The sequence below is a fragment of the Geospiza fortis genome, unplaced genomic scaffold, assembly GCF_000277835.1.
Source record: "Geospiza fortis unplaced genomic scaffold, GeoFor_1.0 scaffold394, whole genome shotgun sequence".
Taxonomy (NCBI): Eukaryota; Metazoa; Chordata; class Aves; order Passeriformes; family Thraupidae; genus Geospiza; species Geospiza fortis.
In genome coordinates, this window is record NW_005054509.1 from 545,635 (window position 1) to 559,979 (window position 14,345).

At 43.8% G+C, this 14,345-nt stretch overlaps 1 protein-coding gene across 1 annotated transcript in view; it reads left to right on the forward strand.

Moving 5' to 3' along the window:
- The window catches only part of PHF2 (PHD finger protein 2), a 34,460-nt gene that overhangs the window by 6,836 nt on the left and 13,279 nt on the right, over positions 1-14,345 (forward strand). The window contains 15 exon segments of the mRNA XM_031063514.1: positions 694-808; positions 3,113-3,273; positions 3,782-3,923; positions 6,251-6,437; positions 6,999-7,161; positions 8,022-8,109; positions 8,663-8,769; positions 9,065-9,156; positions 9,554-9,643; positions 10,405-10,767; positions 11,555-11,674; positions 12,273-12,391; positions 12,713-12,891; positions 13,098-13,171; positions 14,251-14,345. Of these exon segments, the coding sequence (XP_030919374.1) occupies positions 694-808; positions 3,113-3,273; positions 3,782-3,923; positions 6,251-6,437; positions 6,999-7,161; positions 8,022-8,109; positions 8,663-8,769; positions 9,065-9,156; positions 9,554-9,643; positions 10,405-10,767; positions 11,555-11,674; positions 12,273-12,391; positions 12,713-12,891; positions 13,098-13,171; positions 14,251-14,345 (2,095 nt within the window).

Below are 14,345 nucleotides of genomic sequence, written 5' to 3' on the forward strand. Positions count from 1 at the left end.
TTCCTGCTGGCCCTTTATCCCTGGTGGACTGTCCTGTGTGTCCATCCCTCAAGGGGCCTCAATCAGCTGCAGCTCTGAGCCATAATAAATTCCCTTCCCTGCACTTCTAGCAACTAGTAAATTTTCCTTTTCCTTTTCCTTTTCCTTTTCCTTTTCCTTTTCCTTTTCCTTTTCCTTTTCCTTTTCCTTTTCCTTCCCTGTCCATGCTGTGTGCAGGGCACACTAAAATCTCATCAGACTTGGTGTCAAATGCAGCACTACTGGACAGAGCTTTATTCTGAGGTAATTCCTGACGAGTGCAGTAATCCCACAGAATGGTAACTCCCGCACATCCATCCTGCAGGTTGGGCCGAGGGGCTTTCAGGGAGTTTCCTGGTGAGGATGAGGGGCAGTATGACAGCCCAGGGTGTCCAGAGCCAGTGCTTGTGTGAGGCTGCAGGCACTGCAGCTCAGCAATTACCCAAATGCTGCCCTCTGCTCCAAAATGCTCGCTGCTCACTCTGTAATGGATCTTCAGCTGCACCACGATTGTCTAATGGGGCACTGAGAGCAATATTAAAATCTGCAGGGCAGCATGGCAGGGGTTCCCTCCACTCTGCTCATGAGAGAAATTAAATGAAGATTCATCCTTTCTGCCTATGTCTTAATAATTACCTTCAACTTAACATAGCTGTCCAATTCATTCTTTTTCAGTGAAAAAGAAAAGAAATTGGCATAAGCATGATACCGGCCAGACAACGGAGGTGAAGCCCGTACAGAACGGGAGCCAAGTGTTTATAAAAGAGCTGCGGAGTCGGACATTTCCCAGGTGGGTTTCGCTGTGGACGGGGTACAGGGGCGGTGCTGGGGTCCTGGGAGGCTGGGGATGGTCTGTGCTGGAAGCATTGAAGAGTATTGGCGATTAAATCAGTGCTGTTTGATTGTAGATGTCCCAGGCTCTTCCCTTTTTCACATTTGTGCATCTGTATTCAGATCTCCTCTCAGCTGAGCCCAGTGCCTGTGGATTTCCATAGATGCTGGGATTTGGGAAGGCAAGGATGATGGAATCGGAGAACAGTTTGGGTGGGAAGGGACCTTAAAGCCCATCCAGTGCCACCCCTGCCATGGCAGGGACACCTCCCCCTGTCCCAGGCTGCTCCCAGCCCTGTCCAGCCTGGCCTTGGGCACTGCCAGGGATCCAGGGGCTGCTCTGGGCACCCTGTGCCAGGGCCTGCCCACCCTCACAGGGAACAATTCCTTCCAAACATCCAATCTAAATCTCTCCTAGTTTAAAACTCTTCTCTCTTGTCCTATCACTATCTGCCTCTGGAGAAACTCACTCTTGCTGTTCTTTATAAGCCCCCTTTAGGCACTAAGGGTCGGTTTGGGATCTCCCTAGAGCCTTCTCTTCCCCAGGCTGAACCAGAGTGTGTTTGGCCCCTAGAACATCCACTTGCATAAGAATCTAACCCATTTATTGCACAGAAGTCTCCAGTTCTTAAAATTCTAACGACTTTGCTGAAGTCTGTCCCCATCTTGGACAGAACAATGACACACTCAGTCGCTGGGTGACAAAAGCTCTCTCACTGGGGCAATGAATGGTGCCAATTGTTAGGTGACATGTCCCACATGTTATTAGGCTGCTCCACAGCCATTTGCAAAAGTGATCATTTTCTTTAAGCTCTTTAATGTAGGCTGTAGCCAAATAAATCCTTAATTATTAATAACTAATTTTTTTAGAAGAATCCTTGGAGACTGGCAAAGTAAACACAGAACTTCTTCCTTTTTATGGAGAATTAAATTTCACACTTTATTTAAGTACTAGTCTCAGGCTGCTTAAAGAAAAAACTGAAAACAGTCCTGTAAAGTATTTTGCAGCTTATACAGATGTGTTTTGCTGAGCTCAGGATCCAGTATTTTTACTTGCCTGGCTATTTCCGTTGGGGCCTGCAAGGTTTTTTATCTTTGCTGTTTGTACTTTTTTTTTTTGTAATTTGCAATTTGACAGGTTACACAGCTCATTTTCAGAAAGATTTATGGCCCAGGCAGGCTGATTTCAGTAACCTCGGGTGGCCTCTGAGACTGCAGTCACACAAACAGTATCTCTGAGTCACTCCAACATTGTTATAAATAATACAGCCCCCCATTTTTTCTCTTTGTTACTCATTAATGTATGCATAAGAAAATCCTGCTGCCAAATGAAATCTCCTGAGACAGGAAGGTCTGTAGAACAAAGAAATGCCTGCAAGATCCAGGACTCAGACACAAAGTCTTGTGGAGGAATTTTCTCCCACAAAGCAAATGAATGGGATGTGCAGATGGGACAGACCAGACCCCAGCACCTGGAGGCTGCTGGAGGGGACAGGGGGTCACACCAGGAGCATCACTGGTGACTCCCAGCATGAGGCAGGGAATGACAACCCCCAGTGAGTGCTTGGGAGGGTCTCAGGTCAAAAGGAACACTGAGCAAAAAGGCAAAAAATATTATTCATGTAATTCTGTTCTAAAATATTTAATACCAAAATAGTACTGGAGTAGCAAGAGTAGCAGTGAAAACAATTAAATTGATTATTCTCTGTGGGGGAAGAGGCCCTGTCACAGGGTGCCCAGAGCAGCTGTGACTGCTCCTGGATGCCTGGAAGTGTCCAAGGCCAGGTTGGACAGGGCTTGGAGCAGCCTGGGACAGTGGAAAGTGTCCCTGCCACTTCAAAATTATCTGCAGAATACTTCCTGAGCACATTATTCAACTGCTTTAAAATTATTTGTGAAGCATTTCTAGGGCCATTTATTTGAAATTGGGTAACATTTTTAACCTCATCTTCTTTAGAGTGAAACATTTAACATTAATTCTTTAACATTGATCACTGGTAGCTCGACTGATGCTACAGCTGAGGAAAATGGTCTTTTGCCATAAGCTGGTATTTTAGGTCTTCCCAGTAGTTAGAGCATGAGGCTCGAGTGATTGCATGATTTTTTGTGCCCTTTCCGCTTTGCAATAAATGGGGTTTTGGCTTATGTACCTGATTTGCCTATAATTCCTTTTCCACAGTGTCTTCCTTTCAGCAGTGAAATGCAAAACATTCCAAACTCGGTGTGGAGCTCCTCACCGCTGAATCTGTGTTTGCTTTTGCAGTGCTGAAGACATAGTGGTGAAAGTGCCAGGCAGCCAGCTGACAGCAGAGTATTTGGAAGAGAAGGGCTTTGCTGAGCCCATCCTGGTCCCCAAGAAGGATGGGCTGGGCCTGGCTGTGCCTGCCCCCACCTTCTACGTCAGCGACGTCGAGAACTATGTTGGTGAGTACCTGGCATTGCAGTGCCTGGAGCTCAGCTGCTTTATGGAAATAATTAGTTGTATGGAGAATTGTAAAATGTATTCTAAAATATTGTCTGTGTCATGAGCTGTGCTGGTCTCAGTGCAGCTTTTGAGGTAGTGGGAGGCTGTAGTTAGCAATTAAGTCATTCTTGTTTTGTGTGGCAGCTTGGCAGTGAGGCTGAGCCAGCCTGCACTGCTCTCCACAGCTCTGCATAAGCAGTAACAGCCAAAGTAGCATCGAGGAATGGTTTTCCCAGGTTCAGGACTGCAAAAGCACCATGTGATAGGTATTTATGTATATGCAGGTCTTTCGTGCATGTGTGTCTGTGCGGGTACATACAAAAGCAACAGGGAGGATCCAAGGGCTGAAAAGGTCAGAAACTCAGAAGACTGAGATGTTTCTGGACAGGTTAACTCACCCCCAAGCATAGAAAAGGGGGCAAGGCAGGCTGTCCATCAACCTGTCCTCTCCACTGAATTCACGTGCAGGGCCGGAGCGGAGCGTTGATGTCACTGATGTCACCAAGCAGAAAGATTGCAAGATGAAGCTCAAGGAATTTGTGGATTATTACTACAGCACAAACAGGAAAAGGGTCTTAAATGTCACAAACCTGGAGTTCTCTGACACCAGGTAAGGGTCCAGCCTGCTGCACAGTAATTACTATAGATTTATTTTGATTTATAATTTTTATTTAATCTATTATTTTGTACATAACGTATTTCTATATAATAACATAGCTGTATACTATACTACCCTATGTGTTTATTTTTGAATTATATTAATATTGCTCACATAGAATTATATATATAAATTATAATTTTAAATTACTGAATCTCACATTGTGTCTGGGATATGTGGCTGGGTTCAGCCTCTGCCTTCCCCAGTGCTTTTCCTCCTTAAGGAAAGTTGTTTAGCAGCTTCTGGTTGCTCTGACTTTAGGTGTAGGGTAACATGTCACTGGGTGTCCTTTGAGGAGAATAACTTTGGAATTTTGTTATAATTCTGTAATCCTACAGCATGTGTTCTAGTTACGCTTTCAGTGCTTTTTCCAGCTAACCTGTGATCTGTCTGACAGCAGCTCAGGGTCAGGGTGGTACTGGAGGTGATGGTGCAGATCAGAGGGATCAGATATTGGGAAGAAATTCCTCCCTGTGCGGGTGGGCAGGCGCTGGCACAGGGTGCCCAGAGCAGCTGGGGCTGCCCCGGATCCCTGGCAGTGCCCAAGGCCAGGCTGGACACTGGGGCTGGGAGCAGCCTGGGACAGTGGGAGGTGTCCCTGCCCAGGACAAGGTGGAAATGAGCTGGTCTTTAAGGTCCCTTCCAGCCCAAAGCAGCCAGTGATTCCATGATTAGCTGATGCCAATGCTGAGGGCACTGCCTGGTGCTCTCTGTAGCTGTGCTGCCATAACTGAGCAGTGCTTTCCTTCCAGCAGTGAGCGGGGGCATCTCTGAGATTCTCAACCCCAAAAGCTGTGCAGGTTGTTTTCACAGGCCCTGGATCCTTTGGGGTAGCTGGTGCTTCCAGAAGGGAAGCACCAGGAAGAGGAAAAGATCCTTTTACACACAAACACACTACACAGATGATAATGAATGTCAGCAGAAAAACAAAGAATGGTTGGTTTTGGGAGCATTCTGCTTCAGCACGAAGGCTGGAAAAGAAGCCTGGTGGATAATGACGAGCTCATTTTTCCCAGGCTGGGATTTAGTGGCTCACCCCCATCACTGCAGAGAGCAGCTCTGCTCACTGCAGGTTTGAGACCACCGGGATTCTCAGCAGAGATTTTTTTAGCTTACTGCCATTCTCCCCAAATAATGGGATGTCTTTTTTTCCTGAAGGACTGCTGCAGCTGTCGTTCATACTCCTCTAATCGAGACATAAATAGCAAATATTTTATTTCTTAGCATAGACAGTGACAGTTTAATTGAATGTACAGCTCCATCTTCCCTGCCATGGAAATGGAGTTATTGTCATTAGGGCTTGACACTGAGCACAATGACATGTGGGAGCATTTAATATTGGCTTGAAGTGCAGGTACTTTTACTGACATGGTATTTTAGAGTGCCTAGCAGTGAATCTTTACCTCCTGCACTATCAGCCCAAATTTTGGACTATTTGAATCAAAAATTTAGCACGTTCTAGGATGAAACATTTAATATCTGGTTGTCATGCCACTGCATTGTCTTAGCTGTGATTATAGTATATGTTATGTATTTGAAAAAAACATAATATACAAATGACATAAATAAATAAATCGGAACATATGTTCAGTGTGAATGAAGATAATATTTTGTATAAATTTAGATACATATCCAGTAAGAGTATGTTCTTAATGTACATAAATAGGTTCATTCATATAAATTATAGAAATATGTATTATATATCTTATATTTTAAATATATTCACATTATCAACCCAAGTTAGAGTTTTTCCTTCTTGTCAGCTTTTGATTTAATTTACTCCATCTAAATAAGATTGCTGATTTTCAGCATCAGATCAAGAGTTACTTATTGACAAGCATTAATGTTGTTGTTATTTGGATTATTAATATTAAGCTTGACTTGCTAATTTTTCCGGTTTACCAGGGGAGTTCTGTCCAAGTGCACACATTTCACTTTCTGTTCTGGAGGGGGCTGGGAAGGTGACTGTGATCACAGCAGTGTTGGTCCCTGAGCCTGTGTAGCGGGGGCTGGAAAACTACAACCATCACATATTTGATCATGGATGATACTGCTGAAAGAAGGCAAAGGATTGTTGTTAAGTCATCACACTTAAAAAACATTAAATCTCTGTCTGTAAACAGTTTTCCCTAATTTTCTGAATGATGAGCAGTTCCACTGCCACAAGAGGAGCTGCTCCAGTTTACCATGCAGGTTTTGTCACACTTGCTTCTTGCTGTACCAGGGTCCTGGTGCTCTGTTTTAAAAGCTGCCTGTCTGTTCTCCACTCTGTCTGTAAGGATGTCCAGCTTTGTAGAGCCTCCTGATATCGTTAAGAAGCTGTCCTGGGTGGAAAACTACTGGCCTGACGATGCTCTGCTGGCTAAACCCAAAGTGACCAAGTACTGCCTGATCTGTGTGAAGGACAGCTACACTGACTTCCACATAGACTCTGGGGGGGCTTCTGCCTGGTACCACGTGCTGAAGGTGAGGGAGCCTGGCTTTCAGGTGTGGCTGGTAACAAACTCAATTTTATCCACAGAGGCCATCAGGCCATTGTCGAATTCTCTCCAAAATTCAGTTCTCAGGTTTTTTCGTCATTGTCCTGTTGCATCTGAGCCTTAACTGCTCTGAGTGCCCTCCCCGAGGTGCCAGGGTCTCCTGAGTGAGAAAGCACTTGGAGCATGGAAGTCCTGTGTTTTTCTCTCTATTAGGATTTTAATATTTGTTTAGTGCCTTCTGCACATATATCACCCTAGGCTTTAAAGATAGCACGTCCTATTTTTGCAGTGTGATGGAACCTGGCACTGTAAACCTTTTGTACCATCACTCCTGCAAATCTGAGCAGATGTAGTCAGGTGTGATTTAATTATTTCAGCCCTTCTGTAAAAAGCTGACTAATTAATTTTATTTGAATACCGCCAAAATACACATACTTGTATATTTAGGTAACTCTGTGTGTGTGTGTGTGTGTGTGTGTGTGTGTGTACGCCAGTGCAGTGTTGTTTGATTTGGCTGCTCATTGCTAATTTTATATTTCTAATTCAGGGAGAAAAGATCTTTTATCTCATCAAACCAGCCTCTGCAAATATTTCTCTCTATGAACGCTGGCAGTCAGCAGCAAATCACAGTGAGATGTTTTTTGCAGACCAAGTAGATAAATGTTACAAATGCACTGTTAAACAAGGCCAGACACTCTTCATCCCATCAGGTGAGCAGCTGGGGGAGGAGGGCTTTCCTCATCCTTTAGAGTAGCACATCCTAAATGCCAGAGGGGTAGGATTTGACAACTCTCTCTGACAAAGTACAGAGTCTAATTCTCAGTAGAGATATTATTTCATGTGCTTACAAACAAAACAAATCAGAACTTTTACTGCTTTCTGTTAACATTTTAGCAGCCTTTTAAAAGTTAAACTTGTAGGGAGAAAAGTTAAACTTGTTCCACTTGTGGTCTAGCTGGGTTGTAGTAACTCATGAGTTCTCTTTCTGTATCCACCATGGCATTGGTGCTTTCTGACATCTCACAGATTATTTACATGGAGTGAATTTGACCATGCATTCTGACCATGACACCCCCAAATCCTTGTCACAGGCATTAACCCCTGTGACACTAAGGAACTACAGGTCACTGTGTGTGAGTAGACTCTTGCACCAAATGTTTCCGCACTTGAATTTTACCTTGGGTGTAAGAAGTGGAAAGTAGGTATTTCTCTTATGACCATCTGTGGAGCAGATGGTGGAACAAACACAGAGCAATTTACAGAGATTCACAAACTTGAGTAGATTTCTGTATGAAAAGACGTGTTTGGAAAACACCTGATTCTGACACTGTGATAAAGCCCGTCAGGGGCTGTTTCAGGTCTTTGTGGAGACAGGAAAGCAGCTGCCATTATGTAGCAAAACAAAGAAGGGACCAGAGGCAGCTCTGTTCAAAGTGTGTGTGGTTCTGGGGCTGGGCTGTGTGGGTACCTGTGGAGCAAGGTGTCAGTGAAGTGTAGACATCATTTGGGGTTGAAGTCTGTGCTAATGGCCTTTGAGTTCTTGTCTTGAGGACTCTTCTCTCTCTTTTAGGCTGGATTTATGCAACTCTAACACCAGTAGACTGCCTGGCCTTTGCAGGACATTTTCTACACAGCCTAAGCGTGGAAATGCAGATGAGGTAATCTGTCTTTAAAATCTCATGTTATGTAGAGCTCATTTTTTAATAGATCAGTAATAATGAATCACTGACAGTAATGCTGGTGTAGCTCTTGGGCAGTTCTGGCTGGGGCACCCACCTTTGCCCCCTCTGACCGTGTTCCCTGGTGGTGACTGATCCTGAGCTGTCCTTGCACACGCTGACAAGGCACGGGAGGGTGCCTGGGGAGCCTGGATTGGTGTGGCCCCATCCTGAAGGCAGGTCACACACTGCCTGGAGCTTTTCCCTGGCACCTGCCACTCGCAGCTGGATCAGCCCCCACCTGCTCGGCTGGGCTCTTTGCCCAGTGTAAGACAATGCAATTAGTTGTTTACTGATTCTGGGAAAATAATGCAATAAAACCATCATATATCTGTATCTCAGTATTTTACCAGTGCTGTCATGTTTTGCTTTTGTCCTGAGGCCAGTCTATGTGGCAGCAGAACAGAGAGGGAACCCACTGCAAAGTGACCCTGGCACTTCTGTGACACATCACGCTCTGCCGTGCTCAGTTTCCTGTGGCTTTGTCTTGCAGGGCCTATGAAGTAGAAAGGCGATTGAAAATCGTGAGTCTGACTCAGTTCCCCAACTTTGAAACAGCCTGTTGGTACATGGGGAAGCATCTGCTAGAGAAATTCAAAGGTAAAACTGCATTTCCTTGCTTGCCCTGATGGCTCAGCTTTGGGATCTGGGGACAGTTCCCCTGAATTTCAGTAGCCATAACTGACAGGAGCACAGGGTGGGAAGGCTCAGCTGGATCTGGGACACAGTAAAAGCACTGCTTATTGCCATCACATTCTAGTAGGGATTCATTTGTGGGATCAACTCTCAAAGAGTTAACTTCAGCTTTTCCAGTTACAATTTTCAAATTAAATGCTTTCTGTAAACAACTGTAGCTGTCAGTGGTTGAATGACATTGGTTTTTTTCTTTTCTTAGGTTTGCATAAAGCTGGACAACAACCTCCTGCTCATCTCCTTCAGGGAGCAAAGATTCTCAATGGTGCTTTCAGGTCGTGGACTAAAAAACAGGTAGGAGAGGAAGCCTGGATTAATATTATGCGTTTGTCAGTTGATGGAGCAGAGAGGAAATTCTGGAAAAAATAACATCTCCATTGCAAAACATCCAGTTCTAAGATGCCAAAGAGAAGGAGTTGGGAGAACAGGGGGTGAGCAAAGTGATGCTGCAGTTGTGAAAATGAAATAATATCTGAAAAAAGATGATTGACTTTGTTGTTCTCTCAGGATGACTTGTTACAATAACATCCAGAATAGGAAAAAACCCATTTTTTTCTCATTTGAATGTCTAATGCAGTCAAGATTGATTTAAATACATAGGAAAAAATATGGACAAGTCACTTCAAGAGATTTTTTTTATTTTTAAAGAAAACGTGCACAGAAACAGCAATTTGACTTTGTTGTGTTTCAGGCTTTAGCAGAGCATGAAGATGAACTACCAGAAAACTTCAAACCAGCACAACTCATCAAGGACCTTGCCAAAGAAATAAGATTAAGTGAGGTTTGTGCTGTTTTTATAATATTTACTGTATTGTGGGTCCAGGCTATAAAATGCATGGAGGTGTCACCCATTGAGTGTGGTACCAAATCCTGCTGGGTGGAGACGTGTGACGGCAAAAGGTGACCACAGCTGGCTCAGCTCCCTCAGGAAGACATTGTGCTGCATTCCACCTTGTTCTTAACCACATCCAGAGAACTCAAAACTTAAACCTATCATGTCCTTTGATCCTCTTTCATGTAGTATTTAAGTTTTCTGATTGTCAGAACAGCAAGTTAAGCAGAAAATAATTTATTTTTAATTAATCTGTGTTAATTTTAATTGGGCAGCTATTTTACTGCTAATTTTTCCTGAGAGCATGAAATGTGATTCTGCTATATTTATCACATCAGAATTAAATGGAAAGGGTTTTTGCACGAGCCAATCAGCATTTTAAGCAGAAGGCTGTTCATTTTATCCATCCTGTGTGGACAGGCCACGTGAGGGTACAACCCAGTGAGGTTGTAGGCCAAGCCTCTGGAGTTAGTGCAGGCCAGGCTTGAGGATGTGGGGGTGGGAACTGGGGGTGGGGATTGGTGAGCAGGGCGTTATTGTGGCCTTGATGGGATCTTCATTCCTCAGTCGGACTGACCTGTGCTGCAGATCCCCTCCACCACCTCTCTGGGCATCTTTGGGGTTGTTTCCCCATCTAACAGAGGGTGCAGGTGAATATCAAAAGCAGGACAGGTGTGCTTGAACACCTTGTGCTTTGTGCCAAACCACAGAACGCTTCAAAGGCCAGCAAAGCAGACACGAGTGCCAACCCCCCAGCCGAGGAGATCTGTCCTGTGGAGAAGGAGGAGGCTCCGTCACCCGTCCAGGTCACCCCTCCACCCCCACCTCTAGAAAAGCTTCCTAAAAAAAAGACTCCCAAAACTGTGAAAACCCCCAAACAACTGAAGCCATCCAAACCTCCGAAGCCTCCCAAAGCCCCCAAACCTCCCAAAACACCGAAAGTGAAGGGAGAAGGCAAAAAGAAAGGAAAGAAGGCGAAGGAGAGCCCACCACCAGCCATCCCCAACCTCGACCTGCTGGAGGCACACACGAAGGAGGCTCTGACCAAGATCGAGACGCCAAAGAAGGGGAAGGTGGGTCGTGTTTTAACCTCTCCCTCTTCTCCCACGCTCAGAGAGACAAAATCACTCTGTAAGTCTCATGCAAAAAATAATATGCACTCACATTGTGAGAGCCTGGCTCTGCAGAAGCAAAGGTTTGTAACTGCTGGCTCATTGCCCTTCTCTTCCCCAGCTGGTGGGTTTGATTTGACTCTTTGCTGGTTGTTCATTGATGTGGAGCCTCCCAGAAACCCACTGACAGCAAAAGGTGTCAGTGATGAAAGAACTTGTTTCTAAAGTATCTAATTTGCTTGAAATGTTACTCTAGAATGGGTGACTGAAAACAGAACAGTAGTTCTCTTCCACTTTTGCCCATGTAGGACAAGTTTCTTTTTGATGTCCTTTAATTCTGACGCCCTGTAATTCAGCATGAATTTTGCTACTGATTTCAGTAGGGGCCAGGATCCATCAAGGCTCTGACAGAGGAATTGTTGTATGCTGTTTGTGAAGAAATATCCATGCTTATGAAGAAAAATCTTTCCTAAAATGTTTCTGAAGTTCTAAGAGTTTGTGTGCAGTTTGTGAAACCTGTCATGGTGTGACAGACAGGGAGAGGAGAGTATTGGTGTATCAAGAAGTGCAGCTGCTATTCTGCACACTCTGAAGGAGCAATATTTAATTGAACCTCAGTTTGGGATTCAAAAAGAATAAATGGGAGATTTCAAAAATATGTCATGTAATTACCCAGATAAAGCCCGTGTTTCTGACATGGCAGCACTCCATCCTCATTGAGAGGACTTTTTCTTGCCTTTTTTCCCAGGCTGCAAAGAATGTTTTAAGTGTTCCCAATAAGGAATCTGCGAGCAAGCAGAATGAGGTGGAGAAATTTGAAGTTCGAGAGCAAAATAAAAGCAAAACAGAAGCCAAATGGAAATACAAGGTGATGTCTCCTGTTAAATTCTGCCACATGATGATAAGCCAAGGGTCGGGAAATGCTTGTGGCTCTGCCTAAGCGGAGAGAATGAGGCACCAATTTTTGGTTCCCAAAGAAAAGAAAATTAAGAAGAAATAATCAATTAATCCCAATTAAAAGAAGAGGGGGTGGATGGATTCTTCAAAAGCAAGTGCTGAATTGTCCATTTGTCCATAGTGACACCAGACTGTTAAGAGTGAGATGGTTCAGTGTGATCCTTGTTCTGACATAGTCCTACTAGTTTAAGTTTGAAATCAATAACTAATGAGAAAGCAATAACTAACTAATGTCTAATAATCAATAACTAATTTTAATGGCATAAAATTAGAGTTAATGAAATCTGAATTATGCCCTATGGATTAAAAGCTTGCCTTTTTTGAGGGCTAATGCAGGGTGAGTGAAATTCACTCACGGAATAGAACACTTTGTCTGCAGGGAAAATTTGATAGGGTTTTTAATAAAGGAAAATTTAACAGGCTTAGATTCTGAGGGTACCTGGGACGCTGAAACACAAAGGACTCATTTAACTGATTTATTTATTTTGTTTTGGTCTTTTGCCTTTCAGAACAGTAAACCTGATTCACTTCTAAAAATGGAAGAGGAACACAAATCGGAAAAGACGCCTTTGTCAGGAAATAAAGACAACAAATTCACATTCTCTTTCTCTAATAAGAAGTTGCTTGGGTAAGTAAAAATATGACAACACACATCAATTGAAAAAGGAAAGTTCATTGTTTGTATTTTTATACAAGATGGTGAAAACCTGCCTTTCTGGTCAATGCAGAAAATACCCTCTCATTAAAACTTCTAGTGCTCTAGTCAGAGTCCTATTTTGAGATATAAATAGTACGTTCAGAGATGTGTTTGTAAAATTATTCTAGTTGATTTGGCACCCCTGAAGGAATTAAGTTTGACTGAGATTTCTGCATAGAGATACTCATTGTCTGTCAAGTCACAAGCTGTTTTCTACTCAGAGTGTTACTGATTTGTAAATATTTTTTTCAGTTCAAAGGGAGTCAAAACTCATCTGAATACCAGCGTGTTTGGGTCACTGCAGAATTTTAAAGAGGACAAAGCCAAACCTGTACGGGATGAATATGAATATGTGTCAGATGACGGTGAACTAAAAATTGATGAGTTTCCAATCAGAAGAAAGAAAAACACTGCAAAAAGAGAACTGCCCTGTAAGGATATTTCCTGGTTTATCTTTATCTGCTCAACAAAGTCTTAGGTGGTGATTGTCCAAAAAAATCATTATCATCTTCAAAATCTATGTGATTTAGAATAAAGAAAGCCATGTCTTACCTGTCAGTCAAATGTGAGTGGAATAGTAGGGCTGGTTTTTGAAGGGTAAAAACCCATGACTTTTTGTTTCTTTTTATTTATTCAGTTTTATCAGATAAAAAGGAAGCCCTGCATCACACTCCTGTTAAGAAGCCAAAGGTGGAGTCGGTACCATACAAGGTATGAGGTTATTGTACCTTCACAAGGAGACACTCCAAGAACATGAGGTTCCTTAAGGTCCTTTCCAACCCAGACCATTCTGTGATTTTCTTCCTGTGATGTAGCAACTCAAGTGTTTGTTTTGTGCCACTTGGCAGAGCCTCTGTGCCCATTATGGGCTGGCTCCAGAGCACTGCTAACCCAGGTGGGCCCAGCCCAGCCCCTCAGGGTCAGGGAGCCTGGGTGGAGCTCACCTGCAGGATGGGACAGCCCAGGTGTGAGTGTGCCCTGTGTCTGAAGCTCAGTGCTGGAAATCAAAGTACATTGAAATTAAACGTTTTGCCCAACTGTGGTTAATACAAATTCATATTATAATACCAGAATAAGTCAGAAAAAGTAAAATAGTTTGTTAAGACAGAACCAAAGATGACCAAAGTGTTTGGCCTTCAGTACTAAGGAGTTCTTTTCTCCCTGGTTTGTGTCTGGGACATTCAGGAGGAAGTACAGACCTGTGTCTGAGTCAGTACCTGAGGGCTGGGGCTGTGTCCCTGTGCAGGAGCCTAAGGAGGGAGTACCTGGAGACAAGACTGGCACCCACAGCAATAAGGGCTGGTGCTGTAGCAGCCTGAAAGCAGGGCAGGAAGGGGGGGAGAACTTGTGTTCTTAGGCACCAAACTACACTGCCTAGAAATCTGAGCCCCAGAGAGAGGGCCAGATGCAGGCAGCTCCCTTCCAGAGCCTAACATGACACTGTTCTACATGTCTGTCCCATTCCTCTGCCTGGGGAATCCTCCCACTCTGCTGCTGTGGGGATGGAAACATCACTGGTAAAGGGAATAGAGCCCATGAACAGGATCAGATCTCAGAGCTTTGGACAGGAAGAGAAAAACCTGCCATGCCTTCAGGCTACAAGGAAATGGATTTTTACCATGTACTTGGTTTTGTTCTTTTTTTTTGTTTTGTTTTGTTTAAAGAAAGCAAATTCCAAAGGCTAGGCCTGTGTCTTTGGAGGAGCAGCAGACTACAGAAATCACTGTGCTGTTCTTGGGGACCAGCTCAGTGAGTTTCCACCTTTTTTAGCCCTTTCCTTGTTTTTGCAGAGCGAGGATTCATCAGATGAAGATTTGCTTCACATTGACACAGAAGCAAAGCCAGGACGCAATTCCAAAGTAAAGAAAGAGAGAGGAAGTTCAGC